This window comes from Oncorhynchus kisutch, linkage group LG8 (genome assembly GCF_002021735.2).
Source record: "Oncorhynchus kisutch isolate 150728-3 linkage group LG8, Okis_V2, whole genome shotgun sequence".
NCBI lineage: Eukaryota > Metazoa > Chordata > Actinopteri > Salmoniformes > Salmonidae > Oncorhynchus > Oncorhynchus kisutch.
Window position 1 is genome coordinate 34,676,459 of NC_034181.2, and position 16,653 is coordinate 34,693,111.

Sequence of the window (16,653 nt, forward strand, 5' to 3'; positions counted from 1 at the left end):
CATTAATTTTCCTGAAGCAATTTCCCATTTATCAAATTGTTAATTGCATTTTTCAAAGGCCTGCCAAGACAAAGTGGTCTGGGCATCACAACATACCAGACAAGTAGACGAAGTCAAACTAATGTAATTCATCTTTAATTACCAAAATAAAAGGTTAAACATTCCCAAATACAAAGACCAGACCTTGCACAATTTGTTTAGCATACCCTTCCAAAGGGAAGTTGACTGTGTGATACAGTACAGTGCTTGGTATTTTAAGAGCAGGAAACCTCTCCACCCAATCTCAGTGCCTATGTCCAAAATGGAACCCTATCCTCGGCCTATATAGTGCACTACTGTTCTAAGCCCCATAGGGCACGGGGTGCCATGTACTGTTCTAAGCCCCATAGGGCATGGGGTGCCATGTACTGTTCTAAGCCCCATAGGGCATGGGGTGCCATGTACTGTTCTAAGCCCCATAGGGCATGGGGTGCCATGTACTGTTCAAAGCCCCATAGGGCACGGGGTGCCATGTACTGTTCACAGCCCCATAGGGCACGGGGTGCCATGTACTGTTCTAAGCCCCATAGGGCATGGGGTGCCATGTACTGTTCAAAGCCCCATAGGGCACGGGGTGCCATGTACTGTTCACCAAAGCCCCATAGGGCAAGGGGTGCCATGTACTGTTCAAAGCCCCATAGGGCACGGGGTGCCATGTACTGTTCTAAGCCCCATAGGGCACGGGGTGCCATGTACTGTTCTAAGCCCCATAGGGCATGGGGTGCCATGTACTGTTCAAAGCCCCATAGGGCACGGGGTGCCATGTACTGTTCAAAGCCCCATAGGGCACGGGGTGCCATGTACTGTTCAAAGCCCCATAGGGCATGGGGTGCCATGTACTGTCCTATGCCCCATAGGGCACGGGGTGCCATGTACTGTTCACCAAAGCCCCATAGGGCATGGGGTGCCATGTACTGTTCAAAGCCCCATAGGGCATGGGGTGCCATGTACTGTTCAAAGCCCCATAGGGCACGGGGTGCCATGTACTGTTCAAAGCCCCATAGGGCACGGGGTGCCATGTACTGTTCAAAGCCCCATAGGGTGCCATTTTGGATGCAACCATACAGACTGTCATCATGCTCTGCTTCTCATTTGAGGACAGACCACTCAAGCAAACCAATGCAGTAACACATTTCAATCCACCGGACAGTGAAACCTTACTCTTTAATAAACTAATCTGAGGGAAATCTTCAATTCAATTACACATTCAAATCAAATGGAAAAAAATAGATATGTACATCTCATACTGATATGAAACATTATATGCAACTGTACAGCAAGTCACTTTTCCTCAATATACTTTATATTCCACAAGTGGCAGTTAACTTGCAGCTATATATTTGATTAGTTGTGTTAACTACAACAATGTATTAATTAAAAAGACAATATTCCCTCCACTTCCAAGAAAGAGAACAGAAAATATTCTAAGCATATTTTTGCTGTCTGATGGAATTACGTGCTCATTAATGCTTTTTCTTTTTTACATTTAGTTGTGTTTTTCATCTATTGAAAGCAGTAACTCCCCTCAATGTTGTACTCTGAACATTTGAATCTAGGACCAAGAAAATGTATTCGAAATAGCTTCTGAAGTTTCATAATTGTATTTTCGTTAATGGGAAAATATGGTCATTTCCTGAAGTTTTTTTGGGGAGATAAGGTTTTCAGACAGTGACGATATCCACAATTTAAGTTGGTATACTAACAAACAGAAAACAGAAAAAACATGTGAACGTATTTAGCACCCGTTTTCTTATTCATCTTAACATTCAGTGCTAAGATGTTATGACAGAATTAAAACAAATGTGAGACTTCCTTCCAAATCAAAATAAACCTCTATATGGGCAGACATTACATGATACGGTTTGGTCATTGGGACAGTCACAATTAGTGGTTCACTCTGTAGGTACCTGGGAACGATGGTACGCACACACAGCTCACATTCTTGTTTAAAAGTCAACATAAGTAAGCAAAAGCATAACACAAAAATACGGTAGATGAGAAAATGTCAAGGATGTGTTTAGAAATGGAATGGGTTAATATAAAGGGTAGACTGCTGCCCTCCTTTTCATTGGTCAAACACTGATTCGTCCCAAGAAAGAAATGAAGTGGGGAAAAAATGAACACACTGCATTTCTCAAATTCATGATCAAGTATACAAATAATGTAAGCGTTTCAGGGGATAACAACAGAACACACACAACTGGGACAGAACAACACAGATCTGTTTCTCTGGAGGTGAATGTTTTGAAGATGTGACATGGTGGAAGTGGTGGGTTGAGACATTAGGACTTGAAGACGTGCACGGCTCTCACGACGTACTGCCTGCAGATGGGACACTCGCTCATCCGCTTGCCGCACTTGGTGCAGGTGACCATGTGACCACACTCCAGGAGGACGCAGTCGATCACGGAGTCCATGCAGATCCTGCACAGGTTGTCATCCACGTTGGTCAGCTGGGCCTTCTCCCCATCTGGAGGAAGACAGAGGGGAGGAATCAGAGAAGAACAGGACATTCCATACAGATCAGAGTGGAGGAGAGCAATGATGATGTCAAGCCCTGAAGAGGTAGAAGAGACTGGCACTGCCAGTGAGAGAGCGCGCTAAAATATCTCCTCGCTCTTGTATCCAGAGTACCTTATCTTAGGAAGGTCATGGCTGGTATAAACCAGAGGGCAAGCAATCATACAGGGTCCTGGAAATGTTCGCTATGAGGGGTTTCCATGACAATGAGACCCCCTTCATCACCTGACGGTGTATCAGTGAATTCAGACCCCAGACCTCTTGCAGCTGTATAGATTTAGCTTTTTTAGAAATGTGTGTGTGAAGTTATTAACAGACATCTTGGCTTTCTAGGTAATAAACTTAAAGATGGCACATGGGTGACTGGTTCTTACTTGGCAATGAATAGGGGCATCCAATAACTAGACATGCTCAGATGGCATGAAGGTACCTTTGGTATGGATAAGATACAAAGACAGCATGATGGATGTGCAGTAGTAGTAGTAGTAGTGGGACCACATGTAGTAAGTAAGGTGATACTTCCTGCATGCATGACTGAGGGCTGTGTATGAGGTTGGATGCCTGTGTTACATGCAGGCTGAGGGGCCATGAGATGGTAGGAGTGACCAGGTCAACAGTAAGAGAGACCAGGGGAAAATGTGCCCTTTTCAGATACCTTACCTCCAATCCCTCCATTGCAGATGGGAGGAGGGGGCAAGGCCACCACTTGTGTGGAAGGAGTAAAGCAACAGTCAGTAAATACTGATGATGTTATTTTTGTACTACAGAAATCAACTCAGCATCTACCCCTGGTACAAAGCATTGATGGGATACAGGAACTCTGAGCTAGAATATCATTGACGAGGACTGAAGGGTTTACATGTCAAGTAGCTGTACTTTCCATTCCTGTTCCAGAGACTACATATCATCACAAAAGACAGACAAGAGGAGTGACATTTTACCTGCAGTTATAGCTGTGTTGACGTTTTCCACTGAAGGAAAGAAAGAAAACACATTTAGATAAAATAACTACTGCACACCATTTTGTTGGGCAAACATGGTGTGGTAGTGGCCATAGCAGTTGGCAAGCCAGCTCAAACAGATCTGGAACCAGGCTCACTGCTACTCACATGACTTCATGTTCTCCTCCGTCTCTCTGTACAGGCGGCTGACGCGCTCTACCAGCTCCCACTTCTCACAGCAGCCTGAATAGTTGACAAAGTTCCTGGCCAGGATCTCCTTCAGCTGTCTAACAGACAGGCCCTCGATGTCCCTCAGGCTGGAGATGTCTGAGAGAGAGGCCCGCGCTCGCGGCCGCGTCTGAGGGCTCACCTGCAGGAGAGCGTGGAGAGTCATAAGCCATTACATACATGACACATACTGCACTGGAAAGAAAGGGTCAAATAGGACAGGAGAATGTTGCACCCCTCTGAATAAGCTCCAGACGCTGTGAGAGGACATATTTCTACAGTTAGCAGCCTACTAGGAATGAGGTTTATCATTTACCTCTGGTGTGTGCTCACTGGGTGCCAGGTTCAGGAGGGAGAGAGACGTGGCGTCGCCTATATCCTGTACACACAAAACAAACATGACTCAGACGGAGGGCCACTTTGTCAGCCGGTTATTGTCATGCAATAGACTACCAGTCTCACGGTAATTGACCGTCAATTAGCATAAACACGTTTAGCATCTCCAGGCATACAAGTCACTGGAACATCTACATTTTAAAAAGTCAAATCTATTTAAATATACACCATCACAATAACTCCACTATTTTAGGCAGGCCTAAAATAGAAGAAGAACAGAATACGAGTTGGCCTGCTGTATGTTATCTGGCTATGCACCATGCCATAGGCTTGGTCATTTATCAGACAAGATATGCTTATAAGTTCTGTGCCATTATTTTCTATGACTTTATAGTAGGAAGAATATTATTGAACTTAGCTGAATTAAATAGAAAGGATATTTTTCCCATTCTGGAGCGAGTGTGCATATAAAGTGTCTATGTTGAGCGTAAAAGTTGTCATTTGAAACAGGTCCTATATATGCTAGGTTTAGAGTTATTTGGCAACTTTATTTGAGAATGATACAAATGTATTAGAAATCAAAACATATATGGGCTGCATGATGCAACTACAGTCTATTGATGATTTGAGAAAGTCGCATAAAAAAGCTTGTGCTCTGTTCCTTGCCTCAGGCTACACACTGCTGTTCTCTCATCAAGTGATCATATTTTCACCCATCAGACTATTAGCAATTTCATTTTGTCTTCAATATTATGTAAAAATGTGTTTCAATTTACAATGGCTCATTATCAAATGGGCAGGAACACGAGCAGGTGAACAAATACATGTCACCTGTATGCACTCAAATGCATTTTTCACTCATGCCGGGTAAGATACTCCGGTGATTTCATCAACCACTGTTTGAGGTGCATGCAGCCTCTCGCTGCATGACAGGTGATATTCCCCCCAAACTCTCTGCCATGGGCTCTCTAACCCTGTTTCGTGCAGCTACCCAGTGGTTAAATGTGGGAAACCAAGTGAAATCTGTTCGGGAACATCAATAGGTACAAAACATATTTCATTAAACTGTTGAAACCCCGACTCTGCTCGCTCGAGAAAGGAATGAAGGAGAGAGGAGGAGATGGTATAAAGGAGAGAAGGTCATGGCTTATATAAACAGGAGAACTAGCTCCAAAATAGGCTCCTGGAAATGTCCCAGTCTGATAAAAGGCTTCGCTGTGAGGGGTTTCCATGACAATGAGACCCCCTTCATCACCAGATGGTATATCAGTGGAAGTTTGAGATATTCTGTAGCTAAAGGTAATAGGTCAGCCTATTGATTATAAAAATCCCTATTACTAAGCTATTCAAATTCAAATACAAATTCTCTACAATTGTAGGCTAACTCTGTAAGCCACCCTGCACAATCAATGAACCAACGGCATCGCCTAGGCCTATATGTTCTCTCCCAAACGCATGGATAGAAAGATTGGAGTGTAGCATGAGGTAACCAGTCTATCCAGTATGCATGATAATACAGTCCACACTCAAAGGGGATTACTAATTTTGGAGTATAGGCTGGACCAATTACATAAAATAATTTCGTTTTTCTGCCGTGCGTAATATGCGGTAGGCTATTAGGCTATGTATTGTATAATGGCACAATCATTTTTTAAATTCCGTGTTTATTTTCAGGCTTGGGCTCATACAGTATATAGGCCTATGAGAATGCATCAGCTCTAATATGCGTATGGGTGTTTTGAATTAATCGTCACCTTAGAAAGCACTGTCCATTTCGTTGGCTTTGAAACAACATCCACAACAAACATGTTCTCCACTCAGTTTCAACAGGTTGTTGAACTTTCTTTCTTCAAATTGATCAATCACAGTGAGGTGAGTTTTAAAATCGCAATACTGTTTTGATGATAAGTGTATTTGCATTGATGTCAGTGAGGTTAGAGGAACAATAGAGCCCTGAGTACCAGACCATTAGGACCTGATGGAGGGACAATAGAGCCCTGAGTACCAGACCATTAGGACCTGATGGAGGGACAATAGAGCCCTGAGTACCAGACCATTAGGACCTGATGGAGGGACAATAGAGCCATGAGTACCAGACCATTAGGACCTGATGGAGGGACAATAGAGCCCTGAGTACCAGGCCATTAGGACCTGATGGAGGGACAATAGAGCCCTGAGTACTAGGCCATTAGGACCTGATGGAGGGACAACAGAGCCAGGCCATTTGGACCTGATCCCAGGAGGTTGGTGGCTCCTTAATTGGGGAGAATGGGCTCGTGGTAATGGCTGGAGCAGAATCAGTGGAACGTTACATCAGCAGCCTCCAGTGGACCTGATGGTCGTTAGTGAGTTGGGTACTACCAATGCAAGTCCTGAGTGCATAAGAGGAGATTACCATGACTCAACGGTCACGTGGAATATTACGGCGGTAATGTCTGCCGGTAATATGGTCACCGCAACAGGCCTACTCAGACAGAAACCTCCACAGAGCACTATAAATCCTTCCAGTCCAGGCAGGGATTAGGATGAATCACCTGCTGTTTAGTCCACTGATACCTTGGGGACTACTATGTTCCCATTCATAGTAAAGCTTGTACTGCTCTCTGCACCAGCTGAGCAGGCAAAGTACAGGTATTTGTAGCAGTCATCTCTTAATTTAGACCCCAGTCGCTGTCAGAGCACACGTAACACCTTTTACACTCACTCTCTACCTGCATCACATGTACCTGGTTGGTTGTCCCTGAGCTGTCGCTCCTGCTGAGAGCTTCCCCCTGAGAGGCGGAGACTGAGAGCGCAGACAGCTCGGAGGTGGAACGTGCGGCGGAGGGGGGCGGGGTGTAGAGGGGGTTGTCGGGGTCCTCCTCCCCCTCTGTCCCCTGGTGACACAGCACCAGGTCCACCAGGTCCTCCTTCTCCCTGCAGGTGTCTGTGGGGACGTTACGTAGCAGCAGGTACTGCCGTAGGTCTTTGACCCTCAGCCGCATCAGCTGTGGTCTCTGGAAGGCCGTCCCCTTCAGCAGGTGACATGTGGCACATATACGCAGGTTCTCCTGAAGCACAGAGCACAGAGTGCAGAAACTCTTCTTACAGTCGCAGCAGATATGCTGGGGGAGAGAGAGATAGAGTGTGCGCATTAAGCAGGTGGAGAGACAGGCTAAGTGACATGGACAGAGACTAATGTAGGCACCAGGGCACACTGTGCCTTAATAAGATCCACAAAGCCTGCCCAGTACTCTAAGGCTAACAATATCCTGCATGTAGAACTTGTCTCCACTAAAACATTCATGCAGATGGAAGATTAAATCATGTCTCGTTCAATTATTAAATGGTGCAAACATCTCCCTCTATACACCTTGAATGGTCGTTTGTTCTGAACAAAGCAACACAGATTCTGAAATCATCAATAGAACCTTCACAGGCTATGTTGGACAGATTAGGAATGTGGGATATTGGAGCCCAAAATAAGCCATGAGGAAGCAGAAGGTCGATGTCTTTTTTCCGTTACTGCATTTTTTCAATCATGTGCATCTGTTCCCCTCCCTCTCCAGACAGTTGGACGGGAGGCAGGCAGTTCTTCATTTCATGTCACAAACATCAAACAGTAATAACACGCAAGCGGCATGATTAAGCGCTGTGTTGGCATGGTGACGCAGAGCAGCAGAGGGACCAGTTCAGACAGAGTAAAGGAATTCAACCCAGCAATATGGAGACGTCGTCTCCCTCTGTCATCACAACAGACCCCCTTCCCCCTGCCATTTGATGAATTCTGGTTAGACCTTTGATGAAGCACAGTGCTTACCTAGAAATTCTCCTAACAAACTTCAGACCATAGCATTAGCATGCATCAGCCACAAAACCTCACACTGATCTAAATCTAGACTAAGGAAGTAGCCTAAGTCCTTGTCTTTTTTTTTTTTACCACAGACTACATTAGAACAAAAACATGTGGTTTTCTCAACATAGCTTAACAGCTTCTACCCCAAAGCCATAAGACTGCTGAACAGTTAATCAAATGGCTACCCAGACTATTTGCATTGACCCCCCCCCCCATTCTTTTACACTGCTGCTACTTGCTGTTTATTATCTATGCATAGTCACTTATCCCCTACGTATATGTACATATTACCTCAATTACCTCGACTAACCTGTACCCCCGCACATTGACTTGGTACCTATACCCCCTGTATATAGCCTCGTTATTGGTATTTTAGTTTATTTAGTCATTTAAAAAAAACATTTTTTAAAACTCCATTGTTGGTTAAGGGCTTGTAGTAAGCATTTCACGATAAGGTCTTCACCGGTTGTATTCGGCTCATGTGACGAATACAATTTGATTTGGAGAGTAGCAATTACCACTGCTGTGCCATGGGCTCGTAAGTGCAGTCTCATGACGTAACTGGCTGTATTCAGCATCTCTTATCTTGGCTCCCTCGGAGGACACATCAGATTACGTCTAAGGACGGAACTAATCAACACTGGCCCTTACTTAACATGTAGGCCTACTGTAGTAGGGTGTGTATGTTGGAATAAACATATAAGGGCTACTCTGATCAGATCTAATAAAATATCTAATAATATCAGTGCATTAAATCTTATAGTGTCTCCTCAGTCAATACCAATTATAAACCAATTATAAACTATTCTATGGCTCAAACACCCTCAAACACCGTTCCTTCTTGATTACCCCAAAGCCTATCAAACACACCCTAGCCATCACCCCAAAGCCTATAAAACACCCTCTAACCATCTGGGACATAGGCCATTCACACAATAAGTCTACTAGCTACCCCAATGGTCCCCAAACCCAACACCTACCTTCCTCCTGAAGACAGAGAAGGCCTGGCCACAAGCCTTACATACGAGGCTGGGGCTCCCTGAGGTTGTGGGCGGATATGTGGAATATCCTGCGCTGGGGGCAAACCGAAAGGGTCCGGCACCGGCTCCGAACCCAGGCTGCTGGCCTCTCACTGCCCCTGTGCCCATGACTTCATTCAGCAGACCACAGCATGAAGCCCACATGGACGAGGCCCCCGCCTTGAGAACACAGACAGCAGTGTTAAGAGACTGCAGAGCTCCACAGACGTGAGGAGTTATCCCTGTCAAACATCACCAGCAACAGCCCTGTAGTGTCGACAAGCCTCCTCTCCTTGAGCTAGGACCCATCTGTGCAACACCAGACACCCTATAGTCATTATCACAGTGATACCTACAAACAGATTGGCTTGATGGCGCAATGTATTGCACACAGGTTATTACAAGTGTGAAAACATCTAAAAATAGAGTGGTCAAGGTAACACAGGCTGTTATACTCTTAATATTGTAGCCACAGGAGAGGCTGGAGGCGTAACTTTGTTTTGGCTGAGGAAATTAAAAGCATAGCCCATAGCTCTGTGGCGACTGATGACGGCACAATAGACTAGACATGCCCAGGGACTGCATGATGACCGGTCCTAATAGACCTACATCCAACACATCCTATCAACATTTCTCTAAATGGGATACTTTTGTCTGCAGGGGAGAACGTGTGAGAAAGCGAAGGTGTGTAGTGGAGAAATGATTCACGCATCGAATAAACTAACTGACTAATTACCTCGATGAGAGGCTGCAAATGACAACTAAATATCTGTTCCCTGGCAATTTAATACTAGAGAATGCATTCCCCTGTATTAACATGGGAAGATAATTCCACAAAATCAATTTCAGTTCAACTCCCATCTCTATCAATGAGGTAATCCGTTTCCAAACGTAGGCCCTATCATTTGCCCATTACTTTTTATACTAGTCTCTGTTACATGAACAATAGTACTGTGCAGTAGTCAAATATAGGAATATATTTACTCAGGCAACACATCAATTTGTGCATAAATTGGTGTACTACTATTGTTACCACTGTTGTAATAATGTTGTCATGACTTTCGCCGAAGTTGGTCCCTCTCCTTGTTCGGGCGGTGTTCGGCGGTCGACGTCACCGACCTTCTAGCCATCTCTGATCCATTTTTCATTTTCCATTGGTTTTGTCTTGTCTTCCATCACATCTGGTTCCAATCCCATCAATTACATGTTGTGTATTTAACCCTCTGTTTCCTCTCATGTCCTTGTCTGTGATTGTTTGTTGTATGTATGCGTTCTAGTTGTTCTGGTGAGCGACGGGTTTTGCACCCTCTTATTTTATTTTGTACATTTTGGTTTTCTGAGGTTTTGAATACTTATTAAACAGCTCGTTTCTACCAAATTCATTCTCCTGCGCCTGACTTCCCTGCCACCAGCACGCACCCCATTACAACTGTTGTAATACTGTTGTAATACTGTTCCATTTTCTGCTGCTGTTAGTCTAAATATATTTACATTTTTGGGATGCGTTGTGGGGGTGTTTCTCTTGAAGGTGCAGTTTCTCCTGGTAAATCAGCTTGTGTACATTGACTTGTACCTGCATTGAGTCCCCTACTGATCTGAATATACACAAGGTTCTACCAATCATTATCCATTAATATCTGCAAAATACCACAGCTGTCTAAGTTTGAGATTGTATCATGATTAAATTAAATAAAGTATGTGTTTGTATCCTTACTAATGCATATTCATTGAAGATAGATGGTAGAACGTTTAAAAAATGCATTAAGTGGGTAACAATCTGATAATTGTATATGAACATTAGAACTCCCTCTGTAAAGACTAAATATCATGCCCAATGAGCGTTAGGATTTCTACAGATGCAGAAAACAAACAGCCTACAGACAACTAACATACATTCCAAAAATCAATAATTGACCAGAAGATTTCTTCCTAGGAGGGAGGATTTGAACTATCCATGCAAATCACAAATATCTGTCACAAACAAGGCAAGACAAACAGTCAATCTACTGACCGTGCTAGCTAGTAGCCTAGCGTTAGACACAGATGCAAAATATCAAGCTATTACTGTGTTACTCTCCCTTGGTGGTCGGGACAATCATCAAAGAATTTGCCTGAATAAACTATTTAATCTAGCTAGCTAACTCATATACAGTTAAATAATCAAATCTAGCCAAGTAGCTAACTAGCTAGCCTATTTCGGCAACAAGCTGTACAAACTGTACCTAGCTTCATACTGACAGTAGCTAATAGCTAGCTACATTAGTTACTAAGCATCAATGCTACATATAGAGATGATTGAACTCAGCTCACTCAACATAGCTAACGTTAGCTGGATATATAAAGCTAGTTAGCTATCTATTTATTGTCCTCTACCTAGCTTGTGAACAAAAAACGAACAAACAAAAAAACTGTGAGTTAGCTAGCATATTTGCTGACAGTCAACTACAGCTAGCTAGCTTGACAGCAATAACCTACTGAAAATTGAGGAAAGTAGAATTAACTACAAATATTTGGAAAATAATTGTACCTTCATAGCAACTCCGGGTTGTGGAATTTGTGGCAATAAACTGATAATCTGACCATTGCAACAACCCAGAGATCCTCACTTCATTACGTCTTCCTTCTTTCCACCAGCATCTCGAGCTTAAGCGAGACCGCGGGGGCGTTCGAGCTGATCTATTTTGTCAAGTACAGTCGTGGCCAAAAGTTTTGAGAACGACACAAATATTAATTTCCACAAAGTTTGCTGCTTCAGTCTCTTTAGATTTTTTTGTCAGATGTTACAATGGAATACTGAAGTATAATTACAAGCATTTCATAAGTGTCAAAGGCTTTTACATGAAGTTGATGCAAAGAGTCAATATTTGCAATGTTGACCCTTCTTTTTCAAGACCTCTGCAAACCGCCCTGGCATGCTGTCAAGTAACATCTGGGCCCATTCTTGCATCATCAATGCCTGGAGCTTGTCAGAATTTGTGTTGTTTTTTTGCCCACCCGCCTCTTGAGGGTTGACCACAAGCTCTAAATGGGATTACGGTCTGGGGAGTTTCCTGGCCATGGACCCAAAATATCGATGTTTTGTTCCCCGAGCCACTTAGTTATCAATTTTGCCTTATGGCAAGGTGCTCCATCATGCTGGAAAATGCATTGTTTGTCACCAAACTGTTCCTGGATGGTTGAGAGCAGTTGCTCTCGGAGGATGTGTTGGTACCATTCTTTATTCATGGCTGTGTTCTTAGGCAAAATTGTGAGTGAGCCCACTCCCTTGGCTGAGCAGCAACCCCACACATGAATGGTCTCAGGATGCTTTACTGTTGGCATGGCACAGGACTGATGGTAGCGCTCACCTTGTCTTCTCCGGACAAACTTTTTTCCCCGATGCCCCAATCAATCAGAAAGGGGATTCATCAGAGAAAATTACTTTACCCCAGTCCTCAGCAGTCCAATCCCTGTACCTTTTGCAGAATATCAGTCTGTCCCTGATGTTTTTCCTTTTTTATTTTATTTTTTATTTTTATTTCACCTTTATTTAACCAGGTAGGCTAGTTGAGAACAAGTTCTCATTTGCAACTGCGACCTGGCCAAGATAAAGCATAGCAGTGTGAGCATACAACAAAGAGTTACACATGGAGTAAACAATTAACAAGTCAATAACACAGTAGAAAACGAAGGGGGGGTCTATATACAATGTGTGCAAAAGGCATGAGGTAGGCAAATAATTACAATTTTGCAGATTAACACTGGAGTGATAAAAGATCAGATGGTCATGTACAGGTAGAGATATTGGTGTGCAGAAGAGCAGAAAAGTAAATAAATAGAAACAGTACGGGGATGAGGTAGGTGAAAAGGGTGGGCTATTTACCAATAGACTATGTACAGCTGCAGCGATCGGTTAGCTGCTCAGATAGCTGATGTTTGAAGTTGGTGAGGGAGATAAAAGTCTCCAACTTCAGCGATTTTTGCAATTCGTTCCAGTCACAGGCAGCAGAGTACTGGAACGAAAGGCGGCCAAATGAGGTGTTGGCTTTAGGGATGATCAGTGAGATACACCTGCTGGAGCGCGTGCTACGGATGGGTGTTGCCATCGTGACCAGTGAGCTGAGATAAGGCGGAGCTTTACCTAGCATAGACTTGTAGATGACCTGGAGCCAGTGGGTCTGGCGACGAATATGTAGCGAGGGCCAGCCGACTAGAGCATACAAGTCGCAGTGGTGGGTAGTATAAGGTGCTTTAGTGACAAAACGGATGGCACTGTGATAGACTGCATCCAGTTTGCTGAGTAGAGTGTTGGAAGCCATTTTGTAGATGACATCGCCGAAGTCGAGGATCGGTAGGATAGTCAGTTTTACTAGGGTAAGCTTGGCGGCTTGAGTGAAGGAGGCTTTGTTGCGGAATAGAAAGCCGACTCTTGATTTGATTTTCGATTGGAGATGTTTGATATGAGTCTGGAAGGAGAGTTTGCGGTCTAGCCAGACACCTAGGTACTTATAGACGTCCACATATTCTAGGTCGGAACCATCCAGGGTGGTGATGCTAGTCGGGCATGCAGGTGCAGGCAGCGACCGGTTGAAAAGCATGCATTTGGTCTTACTAGCGTTTAAGAGCAGTTGGAGGCCACGGAAGGAGTGTTGTATGGCATTGAAGCTTGTTTGGAGGTTAGATAGCACAGTGTCCAGAGACGGGCCGAAAGTATATAGAATGGTGTCGTCTGCGTAGAGGTGGATCAGGGAATCGCCCGCAGCAAGAGCAACATCATTGATATACACAGAGAAAAGAGTCGGCCCGAGAATTGAACCCTGTGGCACCCCCATAGAGACTGCCAGAGGACCGGACAGCATGCCCTCCGATTTGACACACTGAACTCTGTCTGCAAAGTAATTGGTGAACCAGGCAAGGCAGTCATCCGAAAAACCGAGGCTACTGAGTCTGCCAATAAGAATATGGTGATTGACAGAGTCGAAAGCCTTGGCGAGGTCGATGAAGACGGCTGCACAGTACTGTCTTTTATCGATGGCGGTTATGATGTCGTTTAGTACCTTGAGTGTGGCTGAGGTGCACCCATGACCGGCTCGGAAACCAGATTGCACAGCGGAGAAGGTACGGTGGGATTCGAGATGGTCAGTGACCTGTTTGTTGACTTGGCTTTCGAAGACCTTAGATAGGCAGGGCAGGATGGATATAGGTCTGTAACAGTTTGGGTCCAGGGTGTCTCCCCCTTTGAAGAGGGGGATGACTGCGGCAGCTTTCCAATCCTTGGGGATCTCAGAGGAGATGAAAGAGAGGTTGAACAGGCTGGTAATAGGGGTTGCGACAATGGTGGCAGATAGTTTCAGAAATCTCCACTTCCTGGAGAGAAGTGGTTTCTTTGCTGCCCTTCTTTGACACCAGGACATCCTCCAAAAGTCTTCACCTAACTGTGTGTGCAGATGCACTCACACCTGCCTGCTGCCATTCCTGAGCAGGCTCTGTACTGGTGGTGCCGCGATCCCGCAGCTGAATCAACTTTAGGAGAAGGTCCTGGCGCTTGCTGGACTTTCTTGGGCGCCCTGAGACCTTCTTCACAACAATTGAACCGCTCTCCTTGAAGTTCTTGATGATCCGATAAATGGTTGATTTAGGTGCAATCTTACTGGCAGTAATATCCTTGCCTGTGTGCCTACATGACTGACTGCATGAACTTGACAAAAAACCACGTGATTAAAGGTCATGAAGTTTTGACTGCAGTCAACTTCAAAATGATGTAGTTGCTCTTTACCAACTTCTGCCGCATTCATGTGCTAGTCAGGAACTAGGAATCTCTGAAATTGGTTGAACGCAGCATGTGTATAGAGTACTACAGTATAAGTCATAATACATTGGCTATATTTCTTTAAATGGACAATTCTGTGAACTGTCTTGTGTACATTTTAAACTGACACAATACCTGTTAGCAAAGGTGTCAGCTAGAGATGACGTGCAGGAGCTTGCAGGGACTTGTGGTTTTGCATGATGTCTACTTTTATGCTAATTGTGCACCACCCTATGTGACTCCCAATCACATCTGGTTGTCATACAGCGTGTAATCGAACCAGGGTCTGTAGTGACACCTGTGGCACTGAGAAGCAGTGCCTTAGACCACTGCGCCACTCTGGAGCCCAAGTTCTCTGTGCTTGGTTATTAGAGAGTGCCCGGTCATTATTTTAAACCTGATTTGTATAGGAATTTCTTAAAGTAAATATCTTCTCTGATATACACTCTTGCTAGTAGTAATCTGAAATAGTCCAATTAAATTCATATCTGCTAACATTAGTGTATGTGGTCTATAGTGCTTCCACTATCACTCTATAGACAGAGCCGCACTGTTGTTCCCCCATAGAAAAATAATGACATACATGGCCCAACATTTGGATTCAATTGATTTTAATTGAATGTTTTTCTTAGAGGCCCTGAATGTTGATTTGTAGGGCCTGTGCACCCATTTGGGGAAAAATATGGGAAATAGTGGACGAAAGCAGATCGTTCTTGTAGTTGTTCTTGTAGTTGTAGATGTTCTTGAACAGAATGACAATCAGGGATTTCAGTGCAGCTGTTTCTAAAAAGACACTGATGTAATGCATTACCAATGGATTTGGGGGCCCTCTGCTGACTACAGTTCACCTAAAACGACATAATGTTTATATCGAGAGTAGGTTATATACTGTATCAAAGAGGGAAGTTGTCCATTTTCATTTTTATTGGTTACTCAATTTATGGCTCTTCATATCAAGAATGGGAATTTTCAATGTATTTCAGCACTTGGCATGGAATTAGAATTATGTCAACTGGCTGATGATACCACCATATTTTTGAGAGACAGGAATGAGGTCTCCAAAGAAGGTTCCTGTATTGAACAGTTTTCCTTGGTATCATTTTTGGAAATGAATATAAGTCAGTCTTATTTCCACTCAAGGACTGTGTTTTACAGGAAGTATATGGTATCCCAATTAAAGATAAGGTTACTTATCTTGGTATTGTTATATGCAAGGATGAAAAACAACGGAGTAATTTGAAGTTTAACCCCATTATTGAGAAAAAAAAAAAAATGTAACTTCTAGTTACTAGAATATATTTAATTGTATGGTAGGTCGGTTTATGACTGTCACGCCCTGACCTTAGAGAGCCGTTTTATTTCTCTATTTGGTTAGGTCAGGGTGTGATTTGGGGTGGGCATTCTATGTTGTGTATTTCTATGTTGGCCTGATATGGTTCCCAATCAGAGACAGCTGTTTATCGTTGTCTCTGATTGGGGATCATATTTAGGCAGCACTTTTTCCCACTTTCTGGTGTGGAATCTTGTCTATGTATATTTACCTTAGTGCACATCAGTAGCGTCACGGTTCATTTGGTTGTTTGTTGTTTTGTTCAGAGTTTAGATTTATTAAAATTATGTGGAACTCTACTCACGCTGCGCCTTGGTCTCACTCATACGACAAACGTGACAATGACTCAATATCACTTGAATTGCCCCCTACAATTGTGAAGGACTAAGAAGCCTCACTATCTACGGAAAGATATTCTCATTAATACCCAAGAACAGGGTTTTAGATTTCAATACTCTAAATAAAACGTTTTAATTAAATTGGATTCTGAAGTACAGTGCCTTCGGAAAGTATTCAGACCCCTTGACTTTTTCCACATTTTGTTACGTTACAGCCTTATTCAAAAATTGATAAAAAACAAAACATCCTCAGCAATCTACACACAATATGCCCTATAA

The 16,653-nt window shown here is 43.6% G+C and overlaps 1 protein-coding gene across 2 annotated transcripts; it reads right to left on the bottom strand.

Annotated features, from left to right (window-relative positions):
- Positions 1-113: 113 nt before the first annotated feature.
- Positions 114-11,580, bottom strand: rnf34a (ring finger protein 34a). Of its 2 annotated transcripts, XM_031830178.1 has the most exons (8): positions 11,446-11,565; positions 8,880-9,098; positions 6,791-7,168; positions 4,045-4,107; positions 3,669-3,870; positions 3,501-3,530; positions 3,220-3,264; positions 114-2,509 (listed from the first exon to the last, which is right to left on the bottom strand). In XM_031830178.1, exons 1-8 carry the CDS (start codon positions 11,449-11,451, stop codon positions 2,322-2,324), a joined length of 1,131 nt encoding a protein of 376 aa, XP_031686038.1. In that variant the 5' UTR covers positions 11,452-11,565; the 3' UTR covers positions 114-2,321. The 2 variants fall into 2 exon arrangements, with proteins under 2 accessions (XP_031686038.1, XP_020345406.1); XM_020489817.2 differs by lacking the exon at positions 3,220-3,264 and having other exon boundaries at positions 11,446-11,580.
- Between the last annotated feature and the right edge of the window lie 5,073 nt (positions 11,581-16,653).